This window comes from Chanodichthys erythropterus, chromosome 8 (assembly GCF_024489055.1).
Source record: "Chanodichthys erythropterus isolate Z2021 chromosome 8, ASM2448905v1, whole genome shotgun sequence".
NCBI classification, from domain to species: domain Eukaryota; kingdom Metazoa; phylum Chordata; class Actinopteri; order Cypriniformes; family Xenocyprididae; genus Chanodichthys; species Chanodichthys erythropterus.
In genome coordinates this window covers 29,646,010-29,666,108 of record NC_090228.1, presented here as the reverse complement: position 1 = coordinate 29,666,108, position 20,099 = coordinate 29,646,010, and the positions used below count along the sequence as shown (strand labels likewise).

Below are 20,099 nucleotides of genomic sequence, written 5' to 3'. Positions count from 1 at the left end.
CTTTGGAGTATCATCATTGGTAGCTGCAAAGCCACTCCCTAGCAACCAAACAGAGTACCCTAGCAACCGTTTTGCAAAATCTATATCTCTGCATCAGAACATCGTACAGACATGGGGGTTGGTTTATATTGTCAAGCAGCCTTTGGAGTATCATCACTGGTAGCTGCCAAGCCACTCCCTAGCAACCATACAGAGTACCCTAGCAACCGTTTTGCAAAATCTATATCTCTACATCAGAACATCGTACAGACATGGGGGTTGGTTTATATTGTCAAGCAGCCTTTGGAGTATCATCATTGGTAGCTGCCAAACCACTCCCTAGCAACCAAACAGAGTACCCTAGCAACCGTTTTGCAAAATCTATATCTCTGCATCAGAACATCGTACAGACATGGGGATTGGTTTATATTGTCAAGCAGCCTTTGGAGTATCATCACTGGTAGCTGCCAAGCTACTCCCTAGCAACCAAACAGAGTACCCTAGCAACCGTTTTGCAAGATCTATATCTCTGCATAAGAACATCGTAGAGACATGGCGGTTGGCTCTTTTGACTCATGCTAGCAATCTGGACTTCCAACATGCTACACATGCTAGCAGTGAATAGCTACATGCTAATAGTGATTAGCCTAATGTTAAATCTAACTACTAAACTAAAACTTAAACTTTTAAACTGAAAACTCTCAAACTTCACACTTTTAAAACTACTTCAAACTTTCTGGACCGGCTTTTTCAAGCCAACTTAAAGTTTGTCCTCAAACTTTTTTATCTAGTTATTATTATTTTTCTTAGACTAAATTTCTCAACGCTACTCCTCCTAGACTGTTCAAGCTACAACCACCAAACTCGGACTAGACCTTCAGACTGTTCTGACTCGAGTTGCTATATCTTTTCAGACTGATCTGACTTACGGTTTTCCTAAAAATGTTGATTAAAACTGGAAAAAACTCCCATTGACTTACATTGAAAATCTGAACATTCCATCAAACTCCAACTGTCAAAAATTCAAATCTAAACACACTGAAGCCCATTAAACTCAATGAAACTTCCATTCTATGTACTATTGAGCCATTCAAACTCATTCAAACTCATCTATCTATCTATCTATCTATCTATCTATCTATCACTTCTCATCTATCTATCTATCTATCTATCTATCTATCTATCTATCTATCTATCTATCACTTCTCATCTATCTATCTATCTATCTATCTATCTATCTATCTATCTATCTATCTATATATCTATCTATCTATCTTCTCATCTATCTATCTATCTATCTATCTATCTATCTATCTATCTTCTCATCTATCTATCTATCTATCTATCTATCTATCTATCTATCTATCTATCTATCTATCTATCTATCACTTCTCATCTATCACTTCTCATCTATCTCTCTTCTCATCTATCTATCTATCTATCTATCTATGACTTCTCATCTATCACTTCTCATCTATCTCTCTTCTCATTTATCTATCTATCTATCTATCTATCTATCTATCTATCTATCTATCTATCTATCTATCACTTCTCATCTATCTCTCTTCTCATCTATCTCTCTTCTCATCTCTATCTATCTCTCTTCTCATCTATCTCTCTTCTCATCTATCTATCTATCTATCTATCTATCTATCTATCTATCTATCACTTCTCATCTATCTATCTATCTATCTATCTATCTATCTATCTATCTATCTATCTATCTATCTATCACTTCTCATCTATCTATCTATCTATCTATCACTTCTCATCTATCACTTCTCATCTATCTCTCTTCTCATCTATCTATCTATCTATCTATCATTCAAACTCATCTATCTATCTATCTATCACTTCTCATCTATCTCTCTTCTCATCTATCTATCTATTCTCTCATCTATCTATCTATCTATCTATCTATCTATCTATCTATCTTTCGTCTCATCTATCTTTTCTCATCTATCTCTCTTCTCATCTATGACTTCTCATCTATCTATCAACTTATTCAAATTCATAAACTCTATCCATCTATCTATCTATGATCAACTCTCATAGCAACCACCCAAAACAACCTAGCAACCACCCAGAACACCATGGCAACTGCATAGCAACCACACAAATCACCCTGGCATCATCCTAGCAACCAGCCTGGGTACAATAGCAACTGCATAGCAACACCATGGCAACCACCCCAAGTACCCTAGCAACCGCATAGCAACACCATAGCAACCACCCCGAGTACCCTAGCAACCGCATAGCAACACCATAGCAACCACCCTGAGTACCTTAGCAACCGCATAGCAACGCCCTAGCAACCACCCCGAGTACCCTAACAACCGCTTAGCAACCACCCCGAGTACCTTAGCAACTGCATAGCAACACCCTAGCAACCGCCCCGAGTACCCTAGCAACCGCATAGCAACACCTTAGCAACCGCCCCGAGTACCGTAGCAACCGCATAGCAACACCCTAGCAACCGCCCCGAGTACCCTAGCAACCACATAGCAACACCTTAGCAACCACCCGAGTACCCTAGCAACCGCTCCGAGTACCCTAGCAACCACATAGCAACACCTTAGCAACCGCCCGAGTACCCTAGGCACCGCATAGCAACACCTTAGCAACCGCCCAGCGTATCTTAGCAACCGCATAGCAACACCCTAGCAACCGACCCGAGTACCCTAGCAACCGCTTAGCAACCACCCCGAGTACCTTAGCAACCGCATAGCAACACCATGGCAACCACCTTTAAAACTTTAAAACTTTAAACTTTATAAACTACTTTAAAATTTCTGGACCAACTTTTTCAAGCCAACTTAAAGTTTGTCTACAAACTTTTTTATCTAGTTTATTATTGTTATTTTATTTCAGAAACCACACTCACACACAAACTGTATCAAACCCAAACTGCTGGATTATTGGAATAAATCAATGCTTGAGAACAAAAGCTGTCTTGAACTTTTGCCTATAAACCTTCTGATTGAGGTTGAGGATTAGATGTTGGCAAGCCAGTGCATCCACGCACATACATCTTTAACAGAGTTTGTGTGTGTGTGTGTGTGTGTGAGAGAGAGAGTGTGTGTGTGTGTGTGTGTGGACGTACATTTCCGAAGTCCTGGAGTAATCCAGTTCTCTCCTCCATGATCCACACTGGAAAACACACACAGACACAATCAATCATAGACGTAATAGTTTTTATACTGTACAAACTGTATATTCTCTCTTCTTACACTAACTTTACCATAAATCTACCATCACAGGAAACTTTTTGCTGTTTTACATTCTCAATAAACATGATTCTGTATGATTTATAAGCTGGTTTCCTCATGGAAACCATAAAATGTACCACAATGATTTCAGATATTTCCATCTTTTTGGGCACATCTTTTTGAAAGACTGGTTCTTGCTTATCTGAAGGACATCACTGGACCCTTACTGGACTTCTGCAGTTTGCTTACCGAGCAAACAGGTCTGTGGATGATGCAGTCAATATGGGACTGCATTATGTTCTGCAGCATCTGGACAGACCAGGGACTTATGTGAGGATCCTGTTTGTGGACTTCAGCTCTGCTTTTAACACCATCATCCCATCACTCCTCCAGCCCAAACTAACTCAGCTCTCTGTGCCCACCTCTGTCTGTCAGTGGATCACCAGCTTCCTGACAGACAGGCAGCAGCTAGTGAGGCTGGGAAAATTCTCATCCAGCACCCTCACCATCAGCACTGGCGCCCCTCAGGGCTGTGTTCTCTCCCCACTGCTCTTCTCCCTGTACACCAACGACTGCATCTCTAAAGACCCCTCTGTCAAGCTCCTGAAGTTTGCGGACGACACCACACTGATCGGCCTCATCCGGGACAGTGATGAGTCTGGTGCAGTCTTAACAACCTGGAGCTCAACACGCTCAAGATGACCGTGGACTTCAGGAGAAACCCCCCTGCTCTCCCCCCACTCACCATCATGAACAGCACTGTGGCAGCAGTGGGGTCATTCAGGTTCCTCGGCACCACCATCTCCCAGGACCTGAAGTGGGACAACCACATTGAGTCCATTGTGAAAAAGGCCCAGCAGAGGTTGTACTTCCTTCGCCAGCTGAGGAAGTTCAACCTGCCACAAGAGCTGCTGAAACAGTTCTACTCTGCCATCATTGAATCCGTCCTCTGCACTTCAATTACCAAATCTGACCTCAGAAGACTACAGAGGGTAGTCCGGTCTGCTGAGCGAATCATTGGCACTACCCTCCCCACTCTCCAAGAACTGTACTTATCCAGAGGAAAAGGGCAAAGAAAATCACTCTGGACCCCTCACATCCAGCGCACTCCCTCTTTGAACTGTTGCCATCTGGTCGATGCTACAGAGCCCTGAGCACCAGAACGACCAGACACAGGAACAGTTTCTTCCCTCAAGCAATCCATCTCATGAACGCTTGACAAACACGGAACACACACCACTATTACACATTATTTACTTAGAACACTTATTTATATCTCAAATTTGCACACATCATAACTGTACATACAAATTGTCTATATTATATATTGTTGTTTTTTTTTGTGCTTTTTTTACACTTTGTCTATCTTGTATATTTGTATATTATTCTTTTATTCTTTTTATTATCTGTGTCTTGTCTTGTCGCTGTTACTCTGTTGCACTGTGGAGCTTCTGTCACTAAAACAAATTCCTAGTATGTGTAAACATACCTGGCAATAAAGCTCTTTCTGAATCTGATTCTGACATGTTGATCCACAGATACACAGCAGTGCAGTGACTGTAGGCGATTAATGTAATTATTTCAGGTAAAATCATATTCCTTTTAACCGACACTCTTTTTTAATAGACTATAGCGTTTAAAGGGGAGAGGTTTGAAACTTTGTTTTTTTGCCATCATATTGAAGACTCCTGTGGCTCACTGTGCAAAGAGATATGGAAGCCCGTTTCTGCCACAGTTGAGTAAAAAATATAAATCCGGAGAATGAATAAAAGTCAAAACGGCTTACCATAGTACACACCTACATATCCAAGTCTGTTTAAGAACACATGAAAGACATGCTTGCTGTGTTCTCACATTTACACGGCTTTGACCAGCAGATGTTGCTAGCGTGCCAAGCCCTTCTGCTCTGCTGCTCTGCACATGCGTAGAAGTTTCTCATTATTACGAGAAAGTTTCTCAGAATTACATTCTTTACTCAAATGTGCCAGAAATGGGCTTCAGACACGTACCTGGCTGTTTGAGTTTTTAGCCCATGAACTAAAGGCCTTTCAATTCTCACCCATTTCACTAAGCCAAGTCCATCTGTGTTTTCACAGTCCATCCACTTTTATGGATCTCCGATACATCGGAGCCTTCCTGCAACTGTGTCCATGTTAGCTGAAATAAAGTTATACCCAAACGGCAACCTCCCTCAGTTTCTCTTGAAGCCAATACGGAAGAGACTTAAACTGCGATTCATCGACTGGCCACTAGAGACAGGCTCCAAAAGAGAGCAGAATCTCATTGGCTACGCTTACATGCACCAATTTGTGTCAATCTGTACTCTAAACATTGTAATCTGATTCAAATATCCGTTTATATGTGTTTTATATACATTCTGATTAAAACGTTTGCGCACGCGCTTTGTGTGTGTGACGTCATATCAATCACACTTGCGGTAACCCGGTTTGTCAAAAGCATCAAATAGGGGCAATATAAGAGGATTTGGCATTTACAATTAATGTAGGCCTGTTACATTCTATTATTAGAACTATTAGCTTCGGCTTCTTTTATTATTAAATTAATATTATATGTGCTGTGAGGATAATAAACGATTTGGCTACTAGCTCATCTTTGAAAATGATTTAAACATTTTTAGGTCTATTATACAATGAATTATAGGCCTACAATTAAAATTATTAAGAGTGCAGGCTATATTATTTCCTAACACCGCAGTCAAGCTTTACCTCAAGCATGGACTTTAAAAAAAACAACCGATTTAACACGAAATACTATCATTCTCATTTGTTTCACTAGCCTATATGTACGGCCGTTATTAGCATGTTATTTTGAAATTCGTCTCTGAGAGAATATGCTCCGTTAATGCGGTGTCAGACAGCGCCGTCACTTTCAATTTCTGTAGTGAATACTGACCGAGGTTGAGACTTTTTCACAGGCAAAGTTTGCATGTTGCTTCTTGTGTGATATCCTTTGGCTCCCCTTCTTGTTTTAAAACGGAAAGATTTCCAATATTATGATGAAGGGATACATCTTTACAACTAAAGACGTGAACGTGAACTTGCGGACTGCGTAATGCGTGTCAACATTGCACTGCGCATGTGCCCTAGAGACTTCTGAATACGGTTGAGAAAGTAGTCGGATTCAAGCGTTTACATATTCATTTTTTGCTGTTGGATTGGATTAGAAAAGGAATAAACCACCCCTTCCAATCCGATGTAGCCATTGAGTCCCATGTTAAAATGCCCAACTTTACAGTGCAAAAAAAACATGTTTACAGCCTGGATCAAATTGGGATTTTGGTCTATACTGCTAATTTTGCCCTTCATGACAACTCAGAGGGGGGTGAATTTTTTATAACTCATCCATTTAAATTATATAAAGCCTTAAAGTTCTGCATAATTAAGGTTGTGGTCACTTGAGTGACAGGTTGATTGCCGCTGCTGTCTGTGAGCCCTCACTTTACCTCAGCTAATTCCAGCCATTGAATTTGGTATCTCAGCCGTGTTTGTGCTTTTTTCTCGATTATTTTATACAATTATAAAATATGGCTTGCTGCATAATATTCGAGACAGATGTGTGTCTGTGTAGATGTGCTCGCACGCTGAAGATAAACAGAGAACATTGTTGGATCATCTTGGCATTGGCTAAAAGTTTTGTTCCTGAGATTTACTACAGTGACAATAGCAGGAGGATATAAAACTCTGACAGCACTGCTTGGATATTAGAACTAAAACTGCTGCACTATTTTGAAAAATTATCCTTTGGACTCGGAACGAAGGAGAGAGTCGCCTCTGGACTCGGACGAAGGAGAGAGTCTCTTTTGGACACGGACGAGGTAGAGAGTCGCCTCTAGACCTGGGACGAAGGAGAGAGAGTCGCCTCATGACGAAGTTCTGGAGTGGCGGCCATCTTGCGACGAGGCTCTAGAGTGGCGGCCATCTTACGACGAGTCTCAGGAGTGGCGGCCATCTTGCGACGAGGATCAGGGATGGCGGCCATCCTCATCAGTGTACTGAGGACTTGGGGATTTGCTTGAGGATAGCAAAGGACAGATCCCCAGAGGCGGTCCTCAGCCAGGATGGTGTTCTGTCATGTGACATGGTGGATAAACTCTCACGATGAGGAGGAATGAAGAACGTAAGACTTTAATGATAATCCAGGAAAAAAGAGTAACACCAACGTAAAATATAAAATACAGACGTATACTACAGACGTAATACATTGACGAAAACCAACAAAGACTGAGGGAGAACAGAGGGAATATGTACAGGGCAAACAGAGGGGCAAACAAGACTAATTAACAAGACACAGCTGGGACTAATGAACTCAAATCAGGGTAACCAAGGGAACAAACAAGTAACAGGAAAACTAAGAACAAAGAATGTGACCAAGGGAAACAGAAACAGAACCCTGACAGTGTACAACCAAAATGAAAGTTACCATTTGTATTAAGAACAAATAAGACTCCATTGTGTGATGCTGATCAGATCCCAATTTTGTGGTAAAATCATGTAAATAGCTTTCCATTTTTATCTTACTGTTTGTTATATTTATTTGTTTGGTCAATGTCTTTGTGTGTGGGGGTGCTTTGTTTTTTGTTGTTGTAAGCTATTGTAAAGGCTGAAATAACTGAAATAATTTGATGAAAGTGATATGGAACTGTTATGTGGTTAAGACATGACCGGAACTACCTTAGCTGTGGGTTTATTGTAAAATAATTACACACCTTAGAAAGCTCATCATCCAATCAGGATGAAGCATTCAATAGTATAACTAGAGTCAAACCACTGTAAATGATCAATTTAACTTTTGTAAATGTATAAAAGCAATAAAGTTTAACTGGTTTGTAATAAGTAAAGATGGGAATGCTAAAAACTCTTCCTGCTTTACATACTTGAGTTTGTCCAGTGTGCAGGTTGGATCATCCAGCTTTTCAGAAAGCAGCTTGACTCCTGAATCTCCTGGGTGATTGTAGCTTAGATCCAGCTCTCTCAGGTGTGAGGGGTTCAAACTCAGAGCTGAAGACACATAATGACAGCCTTCCTCTGTCACCATACAGCCAGACAATCTACAGACACACACCAACAGTCCATGTGACTTGAATTTATATATATTTCAACCATTCATTAGGTATTATTTATTTGTATTCACTACTTTGAAACTAATATATGAGAATCCATCAACATTTCTCTAAATGCGCATGCTTTTAAGCTAAAAGCCTATATGAAATGCCATAGAGGTACCATGAATGTTCAGATGCTTTGCATCACAGAAATACATCATATTTTAAAGTATATTAAAATAGAAAACCATTATTTTTAATTGTAATAATATTTCACAGTATTGCTTTTTTTTCTGTATGTTTGATATGCAGCATGATGAGCTTGGCACTTTTGTTAAAAACATTATAATAGAAACGCATCCAATCTTTTGATTGGTACTGTAATTTAAACTATAACAGGCCTATACAAATTTCTCTTCACATGATGTGCAATAATATGTGCATGCATGAGATCACAAAAATCATGTTTTTTTGTCAAGAGTGGACATTATATTGACGTATTCCTGTTATCAGCATGATCACAGAGGGTATTTTCACATAGCCTACCTGACTGAAAGGGCTCATTATGCGGGTCTTTGTCTTCTCAGGTGTGAATCACAGCATTATTCATGAAGATTCACGCCTCCAAGCATACTGTGTTTCTTGACAAAAAGTGTCTTACAAAATTTAAATATCTATATTGTTTTATATGGACGAGTAGGCAGGATAATTTTCATAAAAATTATTATTTTTCATTGGAGTAATAATAAAGAAGCTGTTCAACATTCATGCCACAACCCCCCCCCCCCATGTGTAAATCAGTACTGTGCTGTTTTACTCTGAAACATTAAGCATGTAAGAATATATATTTATATAATTACACCTCAACATCCAAAATTCATACTAAGCCATATCCCATTGCCTCAAATATGTATTGCATGAATTCATAAAAAAATTGCCAGCCAACTTGTGTTAGTTGTGAATTCTGGCTGAGATGTAAATGGTGTCCCTAACACAGTCACTAGATGGCACTACTAGCTTGTTCAGTGCTATCGGAAGCAAATCATGCATGAAATAAATGGTTTTGAAAAGCAATATTTTTCAAATTTAGCAAAATTTACAGATTTAGTACTTGTTTAAGTCCATTTTGCAATTTAAATCTGTACACAGTCCACTCCCATAACTCCACACCTAATCATATTTTTCTCAGACTTATGCAATCCATAAGGGTCATACCTCTCTGAAAATCTGAATAAATATTTAAAAATATTATACTCCTTGAAATGTTGCTTTTTCTTTTGTTCTGGCATTCTATTGAGAGCAGATGCCACATTTTGTGACAAAATCATTTATTCTGATAGTATTTGTTAATTGTTTTAAAACCGTTTACCTCAATATCTCCAGATGGCAGTTTGGGCTCTTCAGTCCATCAGAAAGAAGCTTCACTCCAGAATCCTGCAGGTCATTGTTACTCAGGTCCAGCTCTCTCAGGACAGAGTTTGAGGACTGCAGAGCTGAAGACAAACTCTCACAAGACTGAGCAGTGAGATTACAACTATGTAGCCTGTGTAGAGAGCAAAACAACAGTAACGCAGTAGTAATGCTTATTATGTTGGGTTTCATTAGGAAAAACGTTTGACTGAATTGTTGTAAGCAAAGCTAAAAAAATTCTCTTTATAAAATAAACATTATTTTCAGTTTCTTTAATGTATTGTAAAACTATAATAATAAAAATAATAAAATGGGTAAAACTCAGGTTCCTGAGTTTTGTCTGATACCTGACACAGCTTGTCTGATGATGGAGATACCTTGGCATTTAATATCATCACACACATTGATACATTTACATTTATTATTTTTTTATGAACAGTCTTGGCCATCAAATCACCTGTGTAAAATTAAGGCCCAATTAAAATAACTAACTGTATATAAACGATTGTAACGGAGACTCTTACAGTGCTCTTCTGGTGTTTCTGATCACTGGCAGCAGTCTTCTCACTGCTTCATCAGATCTTCTGAATTTTTGCAGTTCAAAGGTCTCTTGAGTCTCTTCTGACATGAGGAGCACAAACACCAGACCAGACCACTGAGCAGAGGAGAGATTCTGTTCTGAAAGTTTTCCTGTTCGCAGATTCTTTTGGATTTCCTCCACAAAATCATCTTTCAGTTCACTCAGACAGTAGAAAAGATTGATGGTCCTCTCTACTGATTTCTCCTTCTGTATCTTCTTTTTGATAAAGTCAGCAGTTCTTTTCAGGTTCTCTGTTTTCAGTTCCAGTCCTGGCAGTAGTTCTTTCAGGTCACTCTGATAGGACTCCAGTGAGAGACCCAGAAGGAACCGAAGGAAAAGATCCAGGTGCCCATTCTTACTTTGCAAAGCCTTGTTGACTGCAGCCTTGTGAAGCTGAAAAAGTGGCTTTTTGGAGAGTTTCCATTCCAGTTTTTCTGTCCATGATTGAAGAAATGGGTTTGCTTTCTTGTCTTTGCTAATCAAAAACACATAGAGAGCAGCAAGGAACTCCTGGATGCTGAGATGTACGAAGCTGTAAATGTTTCTTGCTGAAACAGCTTTTTCCTCCTGAAAGATCTGAGTGCATAACCCAGAGTAGACAGACCCTTCACTGACATCTAGTCCACATTTCTCAAGATCTTCTTTGTAAAAAATCTGTTTTCCTTCCTCCAGCTGTTGAAAGGCTAATTTCCCAAGCTTTAGAATAATCTCATCAAAAGATATTGCATTGGCTTTGGGTTCAGGGTCATCACAGTATTTTTCTTTCATTTGTTGCTGCTGAGAAATTAAGAAGTTTGTGTACATCTCTGTGATAGTTGTTGGTGTTTTGTTATTGCTCTCTTGAGCCAGTAGAGGCTGAAGAACAGTGAGAGAGATCCAGCAGAAGACGGGGATGTGGCACATGATGTACAGGCTCCTGGATTTCTTGATGTGACGGATGATGTTTTCAGAAACCTCAGGACTGTTTTTGATGAAGTATTGCTCTTTCTGCTCATCGTTAAATCCTCGCACTTCAGTCACCTGATCAATGTAGTTTCGGGGTATCAGACTGGATGCTGCTGGTCTGGATGTGATCCAGATGAGAGCAGAGGGAAGCAGATATTTCTTGATAAGGCTTGTAACAATCTTACTCACTGTTGTTTTTTCATGAACATTTGTAAATCTGCCTCCCTCTTTACACTGATTACGCTGAAGCTGACAACATACATGGTGATGGAAACACTAATGCTGACTAGAATGCAGTTGGTTACAGTTTTAAAATTTCTGAATAACTTTCTTTTTTCCGATTCCTTTCCAGAAAATTTATTGGATTGGCACCATTGGACTCAATTTCAAGTAATGTTGACTGACATTATTAAAAGCTTTATGATTAATCATTGACATCTAGTACACCAACCTAGACATGAGACTGAATTAAGGTTAGGTTACATTTATTGAAATTGAGCTTTTGCATTTAGAAGTAGCTTGCAGAAGTTTAAATTAAGGGTTTTAATTAAGACCACTGTAAACCATTTAACCATTAGTAAAATCAGACACTGTTCTATTAAATGTACTTGTATAAGATCTGCTGATGTTCTTCTTGGCCCTGAAATTGTTGCTTGCTGTTATATTTTCTTGTTTCCATGTACAGTTGTTACGGATGCTGGTAGAGATGAGGCTGATACGGATTTCCACAATACGAATGATATGTTTATTCAACAGAAAGCAGGGAACACCAAACATACATCTTAACAAAACAGAGAACGGACGAGGAGTGAAGGGAGTGAGTGCAATATATGGGGAGTGCTGACAATAGAGTCCAGGTGCAGGTGATCTGTGATGATGAGGAGCTGACGAGGGAAGTGTGTGCAGGTGAGGAGAACAGGAGGATTCTGGGAAATGGAGTCCAGGGAAACAAGGGATCTGTAACAGTACCTCCCCCTCCCGGTAGGCGCGTCCTCGCGCCGTAGATGTAACAACCGGGAGGGGGGCGGGCGCCCTGGAGACCTCAAACCGGAGCAGGGGGATGAGTAGACTGGAGTGGAGGTCTCCAGGGCGGGCTCAAAAGCCATGGCGGGTCAGGAGCCGAAGGCAGCCATGGCGGGTCTGGAGCCAAAGGCAGCCATGGCGGGTCAGGAGCCGAAGGCAGCCATGGCGGGTCAGGAGCCGAAGGCAGCCATGGCGGGTCAGGAGCCGAAGGCAGCCATGGCGGGTCAGGAGCCGAAGGCAGCCATGGCGGGTCAGGTGCAGCGGGCAGCCATGGCGGGTCAGGTGCAGCGGGCAGCCATGGCGGGTCAGGTGCAGCGGGCAGACATGCAGCGGGCAGCCATGGCGGGTCAGGTGCAGCGGGCAGCCATGGCGGGTCAGGTGCAGCGGGCAGCCATGGCGGGTCAGGTGCAGCGGGCAGCCATGGCGGGTCAGGTGCAGCGGGCAGCCATGGCGGGTCAGGTGCAGCGGGCAGCCATGGCGGGTCAGGTGCAGCGGGCAGCCATGGCGGGTCAGGAGCCGAAGCCTTCGAGGCGTTGAGCCCAGGCGTCGCTGAAGGACTGGCGGGTGATGGCGGAACCGAAGGCTCCGCCGACCGAAGCGCAGCCGGGACTCCAGAAGGCCGCAGTAGAAGCAGTAGGACAGCCAACAAAAAGAACACCGGGGGGAGTGAGGAAGCCAACTGAAACTGAGGGACGGAGTGACGGAGCGGAGACGGAGGAGTGTAGTCCAGAGGGAAGGGCAGGCTGACGAGTGCACAAGGTGTGAGTGGAGGCAGGATGGATACTGGTGACGCTGGTGGACTGATGGGTAACGGTGGAGCAGAGGGAGGTTGGAGCCGGGGTGTAGGTAATCGCCCAGAGGTCCGAGGTGGAGATCTGGGCGAGGGGGCTTGAGGTGAAGGTTCAGTGCTGAGACATATGGACGGAGGCGGGAGAGGGAGGCAGGGAGGGGAAACAGTCTTTGGGCTGGAGGTTTCAAAAACACAGTTCATAGGAGCAGTTGGTTCGGCGGCGGCGACTGGAGCGGCTGGCTCGGCGGCGGCGGCTGGAGCTGAGGGCTCGGCGGCGGCGGCTGGAGCTGAGGGCTCGGCGGCGGCGGCTGGAGCTGAGGGCTCGTAGGCGGCGGCGGCTGGAGCTGAGGGCTCGTAGGCGGCGGCGGCTGGAGAACTTTGCTCGGCGGCGGAGACTGGAGAACTTTGCTCGGCGGCGGAGACTGGAGAACTTTGCTCGGCGGCGGAGACTGGAGAACTTTGCTCGGCGGCGGAGACTGGAGAACTTTGCTCGGCGGCGGAGACTGGAGAACTTTGCTCGGCGGCGGAGACTGGAGAACTTTGCTCGGCGGCGGAGACTGGAGAACTTTGCTCGGCGGCGGAGACTGGCGCTGCTTGCTCGGCGGCGGAGACTGGCGCTGCTTGCTCGGCGGCGGAGACTGGCGCTGCTTGCTCGGCGGCGGAGACTGGCGCTGCTTGCTCGGCGGCGGAGACTGGCGCTGCTTGCTCGGCGGCGGAGACTGGCGCTGCTTGCTCGGCGGAGACTGGCGCTGCTTGCTCGGAGGAGACTGGAGAACTTGGCTCGGAGGAGACTGGAGAACTTGGCTCGGAGGAGACTGGAGAACTTGGCTCGGAGGAGACTGGAGAACTTGGCTCGGAGGAGACTGGAGAACTTGGCTCGGAGGAGACTGGAGAACTTGGCTCGGAGGAGACTGGAGAACTTGGCTCGGAGGAGACTGGGGTTGAGGGCCATTTCATCCCCTCAAAAACAATTAAAATCCCCACAGGCACTGGAGCTGGCTCTGTGGGGACTGGAGCTGGCTCTGGAGATACTGGAGCTGGCTCTGGAGATACTGGAGCGGGCTCTGGAGACACTGGAGCGGGCTCTGGAGACACTGGAGCGGGCTCTGGAGACACTGGAGCGGGCTCTGGAGACACTGGAGCGGGCTCTGGAGATACTGGAGCGGGCTCTGGAGACATTGGGGCCGCTTTCTTCCTCCTCCTCCGCTTACTGGGCCCAGTAGCGGAATATGGGTCCAGCCTGGGGCAGGCAGGGAGTTCGCTGGAGGGGTATGCGGAGGAAGACGGAGGTTGACTGACTGGCCCGGCCAACCGTGTTTCTGGATGGACCGGACGACAACACTGATCCTGAACCTCTTCCACTAAGAATTTGGAGCCATTCAACCACAAAATTAAATTGATAGTATCGCTTAAGGAGAAACAAAAAACAGGTTCATCAAAACGGATAGTGTCGTCATCCAATCCATCCAAAAACAAGGAGATCAACTGAGCATCAGGCCAGTCAGACAAGAAAGCAAGCTCCACGAACTCCTCCACATACCTCTCCAGCGAACGACCCACCTGTAGGAGCCCGATGAGGCGATCGCCGGTTGTCAGAAGAGTGAGAGGCGCTGGAGGAGCAGGAGCCAGGGAGCTGGTGGAAGTCTCCATTTTTTTTTTTTTTTGTGGAAAATCCGGTCGTTTAAGGTCCGTTCTTCTGTTACGGATGCTGGTAGAGATGAGGCTGATACGGATTTCCACAATACGAATGATATGTTTATTCAACAGAAAGCAGGGAACACCAAACATACATCTTAACAAAACAGAGAACGGACGAGGAGTGAAGGGAGTGAGTGCAATATATGGGGAGTGCTGACAATAGAGTCCAGGTGCAGGTGATCTGTGATGATGAGGAGCTGACGAGGGAAGTGTGTGCAGGTGAGGAGAACAGGAGGATTCTGGGAAATGGAGTCCAGGGAAACAAGGGATCTGTAACAACAGTCAGGCAGTGATTGTTATTTACCCCATATCTCTTCTGAATAAGCTCCAACAGCGGCATGTCTTCATATTGCCTGTCAATTACATTACAGTCACAACTAATTAAACGTTACCTTGCTTGTGTTTGTTCTCCAGATGCTCAGCCAGATCATTCTGGTTTATCTTCCTCAGGATCTCCACAGTGATCTTCACAGCTTCTTCTGGTCCAAAACACTCCACCATCTTATCCACAGTTTTTAACCTATCTGCATTCTCCATGTCAGACTTTGATATACTCTCATGATCATTCCTTAAGTGCCACTGAAACTTCTTCAGTTCAGCTTCCTCCAGTTCATTCAGTGATTTCTCAAGCAGCTCTTTAACTGATGCCATTGTCCTTCATCGATTAATAACTGCAGGACAAAAAGAAAAGATCTGAAGTAGTTTAACGCCTAACATGTAGTCCTAAGCACTTAAATGTAATTTGGATTATGGAATCAAGCTGTGATCGGATCAGGACTCAGTCAACTCATTCAAACACATCTGTTAAAGTCCTATAATTATCCTTTGTACAAGATAATATAATACAATTCAAGATTATATAAGTCTCAGGTCTCCCATAGAATGTGTCTGTGAAGTTTCAGCTCAAAACACCCCACAAATCAATTATTGTTCTATTCTGTAAATGACGTTTTTTGAGTGGAAGCAAAAACATGATGTTTTTCTGTGTCTCCTTTGGTTCACTTTCAAATGAAAATTAGCCCAAGCTCTACTCACCCTCAAGCCACCCTCAAATATAAAATAATATTTTCCCGATTGTGTTAATATAAATCACACGTCATGTAATGTCAGATGGATGAATGGATATTAGAATTAATGGATATCAGGGTAGGATAAAATCTCTGTGGAAAATAATGCGTGTAAAACTCAAATAGTTTGTATTAACGTGTGTATGTTTGATAGTGTGTGTGTAACAGACGTAGGCCAGTAAGAGCTGTGCGTGTAAACCTCACTCCTCTGAACTCAAGAGGTGCTCTAGCGGCTGACGCTATAGACTGTGGTCTTTAGTCTCCTTGTTAGAGCATCCGCCTCCCATGCTGGTGGACCCGGGTTCGAATCCTGCTTAGAGCGGCAGTTTGAACAGGAGGGGTTACATATGCACATATCCACACATGCACAGGTCAGAAGGAGCTATGTTTGCAAGCACACATACATATGTGGACATGAACATGATGAACATTTTCTCTTATTTTAAGTCCCAATCATTTTCAGTCATTTTTTGGCCAGTCACTTTTGACCAAGAACACCACAAGTGTAACTTTGTGCCATTTTGTACAAACAAAAGCATTTCAACCCAAATTTCTTGATTAAAGTACACTAGTGTGTATTTTAACAGTATATTAAGAGTGCATTTTTTTTCTAGATTTTATTTAATATTTGCAAAATTATTCACAAAGAATGCTTTTTTTAACTCAAAAACTGAGGTGCATAAGCTCAGATCAATGAGGCCAACGATTAATCAGTTTGAAAAAGACATACAAAATCAGTTCTATTTGAAAGAAATCGAGCTGACAAAATGGTTAATGGTTCAAAACCTGGTTATGATTAAAAAAGGAAAAATGAATTGATGCAAAAGTACATGGACTGACCAAAAATTTTCCACATTGTCTAGTGTTAGATGACCGGTACTTTTAGACTTAGATTCAGACGTTGGTACTGCTTGTGAACACACGCCCTGCATCAGCTGACATGTGAGGTTGCTCCTGCGCATACGTCATCATGTGACAGGAAGCTCATGCTGCACACTGTTGTGAACGGACTCAGGATCATTTGCCACGGCTGTGGATTACAGGTAATGATGATGGAAATAATATTCAGTTTCTTTCTTAGACTGATCGTTTTGCATCTTTAGACCTCAATGTGTGAAAAAAGTCACCTACATCTAAGGTGACCAGCTGTCCCATAATAAATGTGACGTCCCTTATATTGGGCCTGATTGATTTGTCCCGTACATGTCCTCCCTTATGCTGATCTAACCACTGGTGACACAACAGCAGCAGCTGATCACGACACTTGAGAATGATCACCGACACCTGTCATGATCCAATCACAGCCCCCCTCACGCACATCAGTATACGTTACACAACTGCGCCAATTCTTCCACAAAAAAAACAGAAAAGAAATAAAGTTAGGGCAATGTGTGACGCTGTTCAGTCGATTTGGTATGTGGAAATATGGATTAAACAGCAAATATGGATAAACCTGCAAAAAAGAATAGACTGTCGCAGGCATACGCTAGAGTCTAGGCAACATGAATAACAAACTCTAAATTAAAAATGTATCATTATTTTGGGACAAATCATTGTTTGATTTGCAAACTACAGAATCCTCTGCCGTCAGGTCGCTCCCACTTCGAGTGGCGAATCCCAAGGCAAATTTCAAGGCAAATCCCTTTCACTGTCAGTGTTTAGATTTTGACAAATCAGTTTTATACACATAAGAACACATGCAATCTACCCGAGGGAATAATATGCTGATGTGATTTGCTGCTCAAGAAACATTTCTGATTATTATCAATGTTGAAAACAGGTTTTTTTTCAGGATTCTTTGAATAGAAAGTTGAAAAAACCAGATGTATCTGAAAAAGAAAGATTGTGTTACATTATAAATGTCTTCACTGTCACTTTTGATCAATTTAAGGAATCCTTGCTGAATAAAAGTATTACTTTCTTTAATCCCCCCCAACCTAAAAAATTTTTTTTACTTGCCCCAAACTTCTGAACATCAATCTGACGTCTACTGTATAATGTTTCAAAAGCTTTCTATTTCAGATAAATGCTGTTATTTTGAACAATGGTTTGTGAGTAACATGACATTTTTTTGAATGACATTAAAATTCTTTTTAGATTAAATTGTACATAAATAGGTTAAGCAAAACAAATGTGTTTATGTCTGAGAACCTTTTATACACATCCTTAACTGCAGACACTGAAATGACTGTGTGGTGCAGTACAAATATTGAGTGTCCCTTATTTTCCTATAAAGAACCATGATTGTCATTTATTTTCCTTTTCTGAAGTTGGCAGCCCTACCTACATCTTGGATGGCCTGAGGGTGGGTAAATTAACAGCAAATTTTCATTTTTGTGTGAACAATTTTGAGTATTGTTTAGTAAGCATTGAGAAAGGTCACATGACCGAAATGTTTGCTGTTTTTTTTTTTTTTTCATTAAAGTAGTGGATTTAGCTCACAATTGTCAGTTTTAGTTTACTTCAGATAAATGCCTCTAATCTTCATAGGTTTTCAGTACGGTTTTTCAGCAAGATCATGCATTTTTATGCATATTTTTCCAAACACAAATTTCACAAATCTGCATTAAAAAGTAAACAAATTGTATGTATTTATGTTTGCTTTATTTTCGCAGTGGGATATTCGAGAGATATTTCTATATTTCTACAACACTGTTGTGTTCAATACTAACAGTTAATTTCAGTGCTGCTGGTTTCAATGAATGACTCTGTTATGAGTTCATCATATAGACAGAAGGAGGCAGTATTATATCAAAACTGTCTGCAAAACACTCACCTCAGATAATATTTGTAGACCTTCTTTTTCCTCCTCTGAACTGTTGTGTTGAACTGAAATTTCTTTGACTTCTGAAGAGGAAGTGAAACTGTTTTTCAAGAAAAGACATAAGAATCAGAAGAGAATTAGACATCAGAAAATGCTTTCATTCTCTAGTCAATGTATATATTTGCCTGAATATTTTTAAATACTACATACATTTGCTATTTGATGCTCCCAATCAGAGGCATGTTTTCAAACACGACTCGATTTACTGCTGTAATCCACTGAAGCTTTAGGGCTGGATCGGTTAGTTCCCACAGCATTATCAGATCGCTGGAAGAGCAAGTGACGCGTACAATGAGCAAGAATATCACTCTTTATTCATGCTATTCATGCCCTTGTCTTGTGTCTATCTATTACTCAATACTTGCACAGCAGCAAGTTTCTGCTAATAAAAGGGGAAGTTTACAACCAGAAGTAAGAGGTTCAGTCAGTAACTTGTGGTCAGCGGCAGTGAGACAAAAACAAGCAAAGAAGAAGATCTGCATAAACTAAAAGAAGCAGATAGAAGTTCTTCACACACACATGTAAAATAACGTGATCATCAGACATTCAACAGTATATAAATCAAAACTGCCTAATGATACAGAATCAAATGTTGAACTCATGAAGAGGAAATGACTGAAGCTTTGAGGTGTTGATGGACTCGATCTACTACATCTGTGTTTTGATCATTATTCTGAATCCCATCTGGACAAAACACGGTTCCCTTTCATGGGAACTTCGAGCTGCACGGAGACGCATTGGGAACACTCCTGCGTGATTGCGTCATGAAGCACTTGTGAAATCGAACCAATGGCATGACGGAACGTCAGAGGCGGGTGACGTCACAGACCAGGAAACTATAAAGCTTACCCAGAACAAAGAACACTAGCTTCTGTGTCTTCAGCGAGCACTCTGTGTATTGTTGTTATTGTTGTTTGAGGACAAGAGTATCTTCATTACATCACATATACATATATATAAAGACACTATAATGGCGAGTAAAGATAAACAGCAGTTTACTAAGTGTGTTCATCCCTGCCCTCGTTTTATTAAGGGTGGGGATACACACGAGATGTGTTTGTCTGGGAGTGGACCTCTGAGGGTAGCCCCCTCCGAAGAGGGTTCTATATCACACTCTATGTAAGTCAGAATTGCGAGTTATAAAGTCAGAATTGTGCATTATAAAGTCAGAATTGCGAGTTATAAAGTCAGAATTGTGCATTATAAAGTCAGAATTGCGAGTTATAAAGTCAGAATTGTGCATTATAAAGTCAGAATTGCGAGTTATAAAGTCAGAATTGTGAGTTATAAAGTCAGAATTGTGCATTATAAAGTCTGAATTGCGAGTTATAAAGTCTGAATTGCGAGTTATAAAGTCAGAATTGCGAGTTATAAAGTCTGAATTGCGAGTTATAAAGTCAGAATTGCGCATTATAAAGTCAGAATTGCAAGTTATAAAGTCAGAATTGTGAGTTATAAAGTCAGAATTGCGAGTTATAAAGTCAGAATTGCGAGATATAAAGTCAGAATTGT

The 20,099-nt window shown here is 42.0% G+C and overlaps 2 protein-coding genes across 10 annotated transcripts in view; both read right to left on the bottom strand.

Moving 5' to 3' along the window:
* Positions 1–11,164, bottom strand: part of LOC137024697 (NACHT, LRR and PYD domains-containing protein 3-like) — a 39,877-nt gene extending 28,713 nt beyond the window's left edge. For 5 of the 9 annotated variants that reach the window (XM_067392522.1, XM_067392524.1, XM_067392523.1 and 2 more), the window contains exons 1-4: positions 10,185–11,164; positions 9,620–9,793; positions 8,083–8,256; positions 3,083–3,129 (exon numbers count right to left, since the gene is read on the bottom strand). In XM_067392522.1, coding sequence (XP_067248623.1) covers positions 3,083–3,129; positions 8,083–8,256; positions 9,620–9,793; positions 10,185–11,143 — 1,354 coding nt within the window. In that variant the 5' untranslated portion in view covers positions 11,144–11,164. The remainder of the gene's footprint in view (positions 1–3,082; positions 3,130–8,082; positions 8,257–9,619; positions 9,794–10,184) is intronic. The other 4 variants (XR_010895734.1, XR_010895733.1, XR_010895735.1 and 1 more) reach the window with 2 other exon arrangements.
* Positions 11,165–14,127: 2,963 nt separating this feature from the next.
* Positions 14,128–19,149, bottom strand: LOC137024699 (caspase b-like). Its single transcript, XM_067392526.1, has 4 exons — positions 18,738–19,149; positions 18,540–18,627; positions 15,089–15,367; positions 14,128–14,966 (listed from the first exon to the last, which is right to left on the bottom strand). The coding sequence occupies exons 3-4, from the start codon at positions 15,345–15,347 to the stop codon at positions 14,755–14,757; spliced, it is 471 nt and encodes a 156-aa protein (XP_067248627.1). The 5' UTR covers positions 15,348–15,367; positions 18,540–18,627; positions 18,738–19,149; the 3' UTR covers positions 14,128–14,754.
* Between the last annotated feature and the right edge of the window lie 950 nt (positions 19,150–20,099).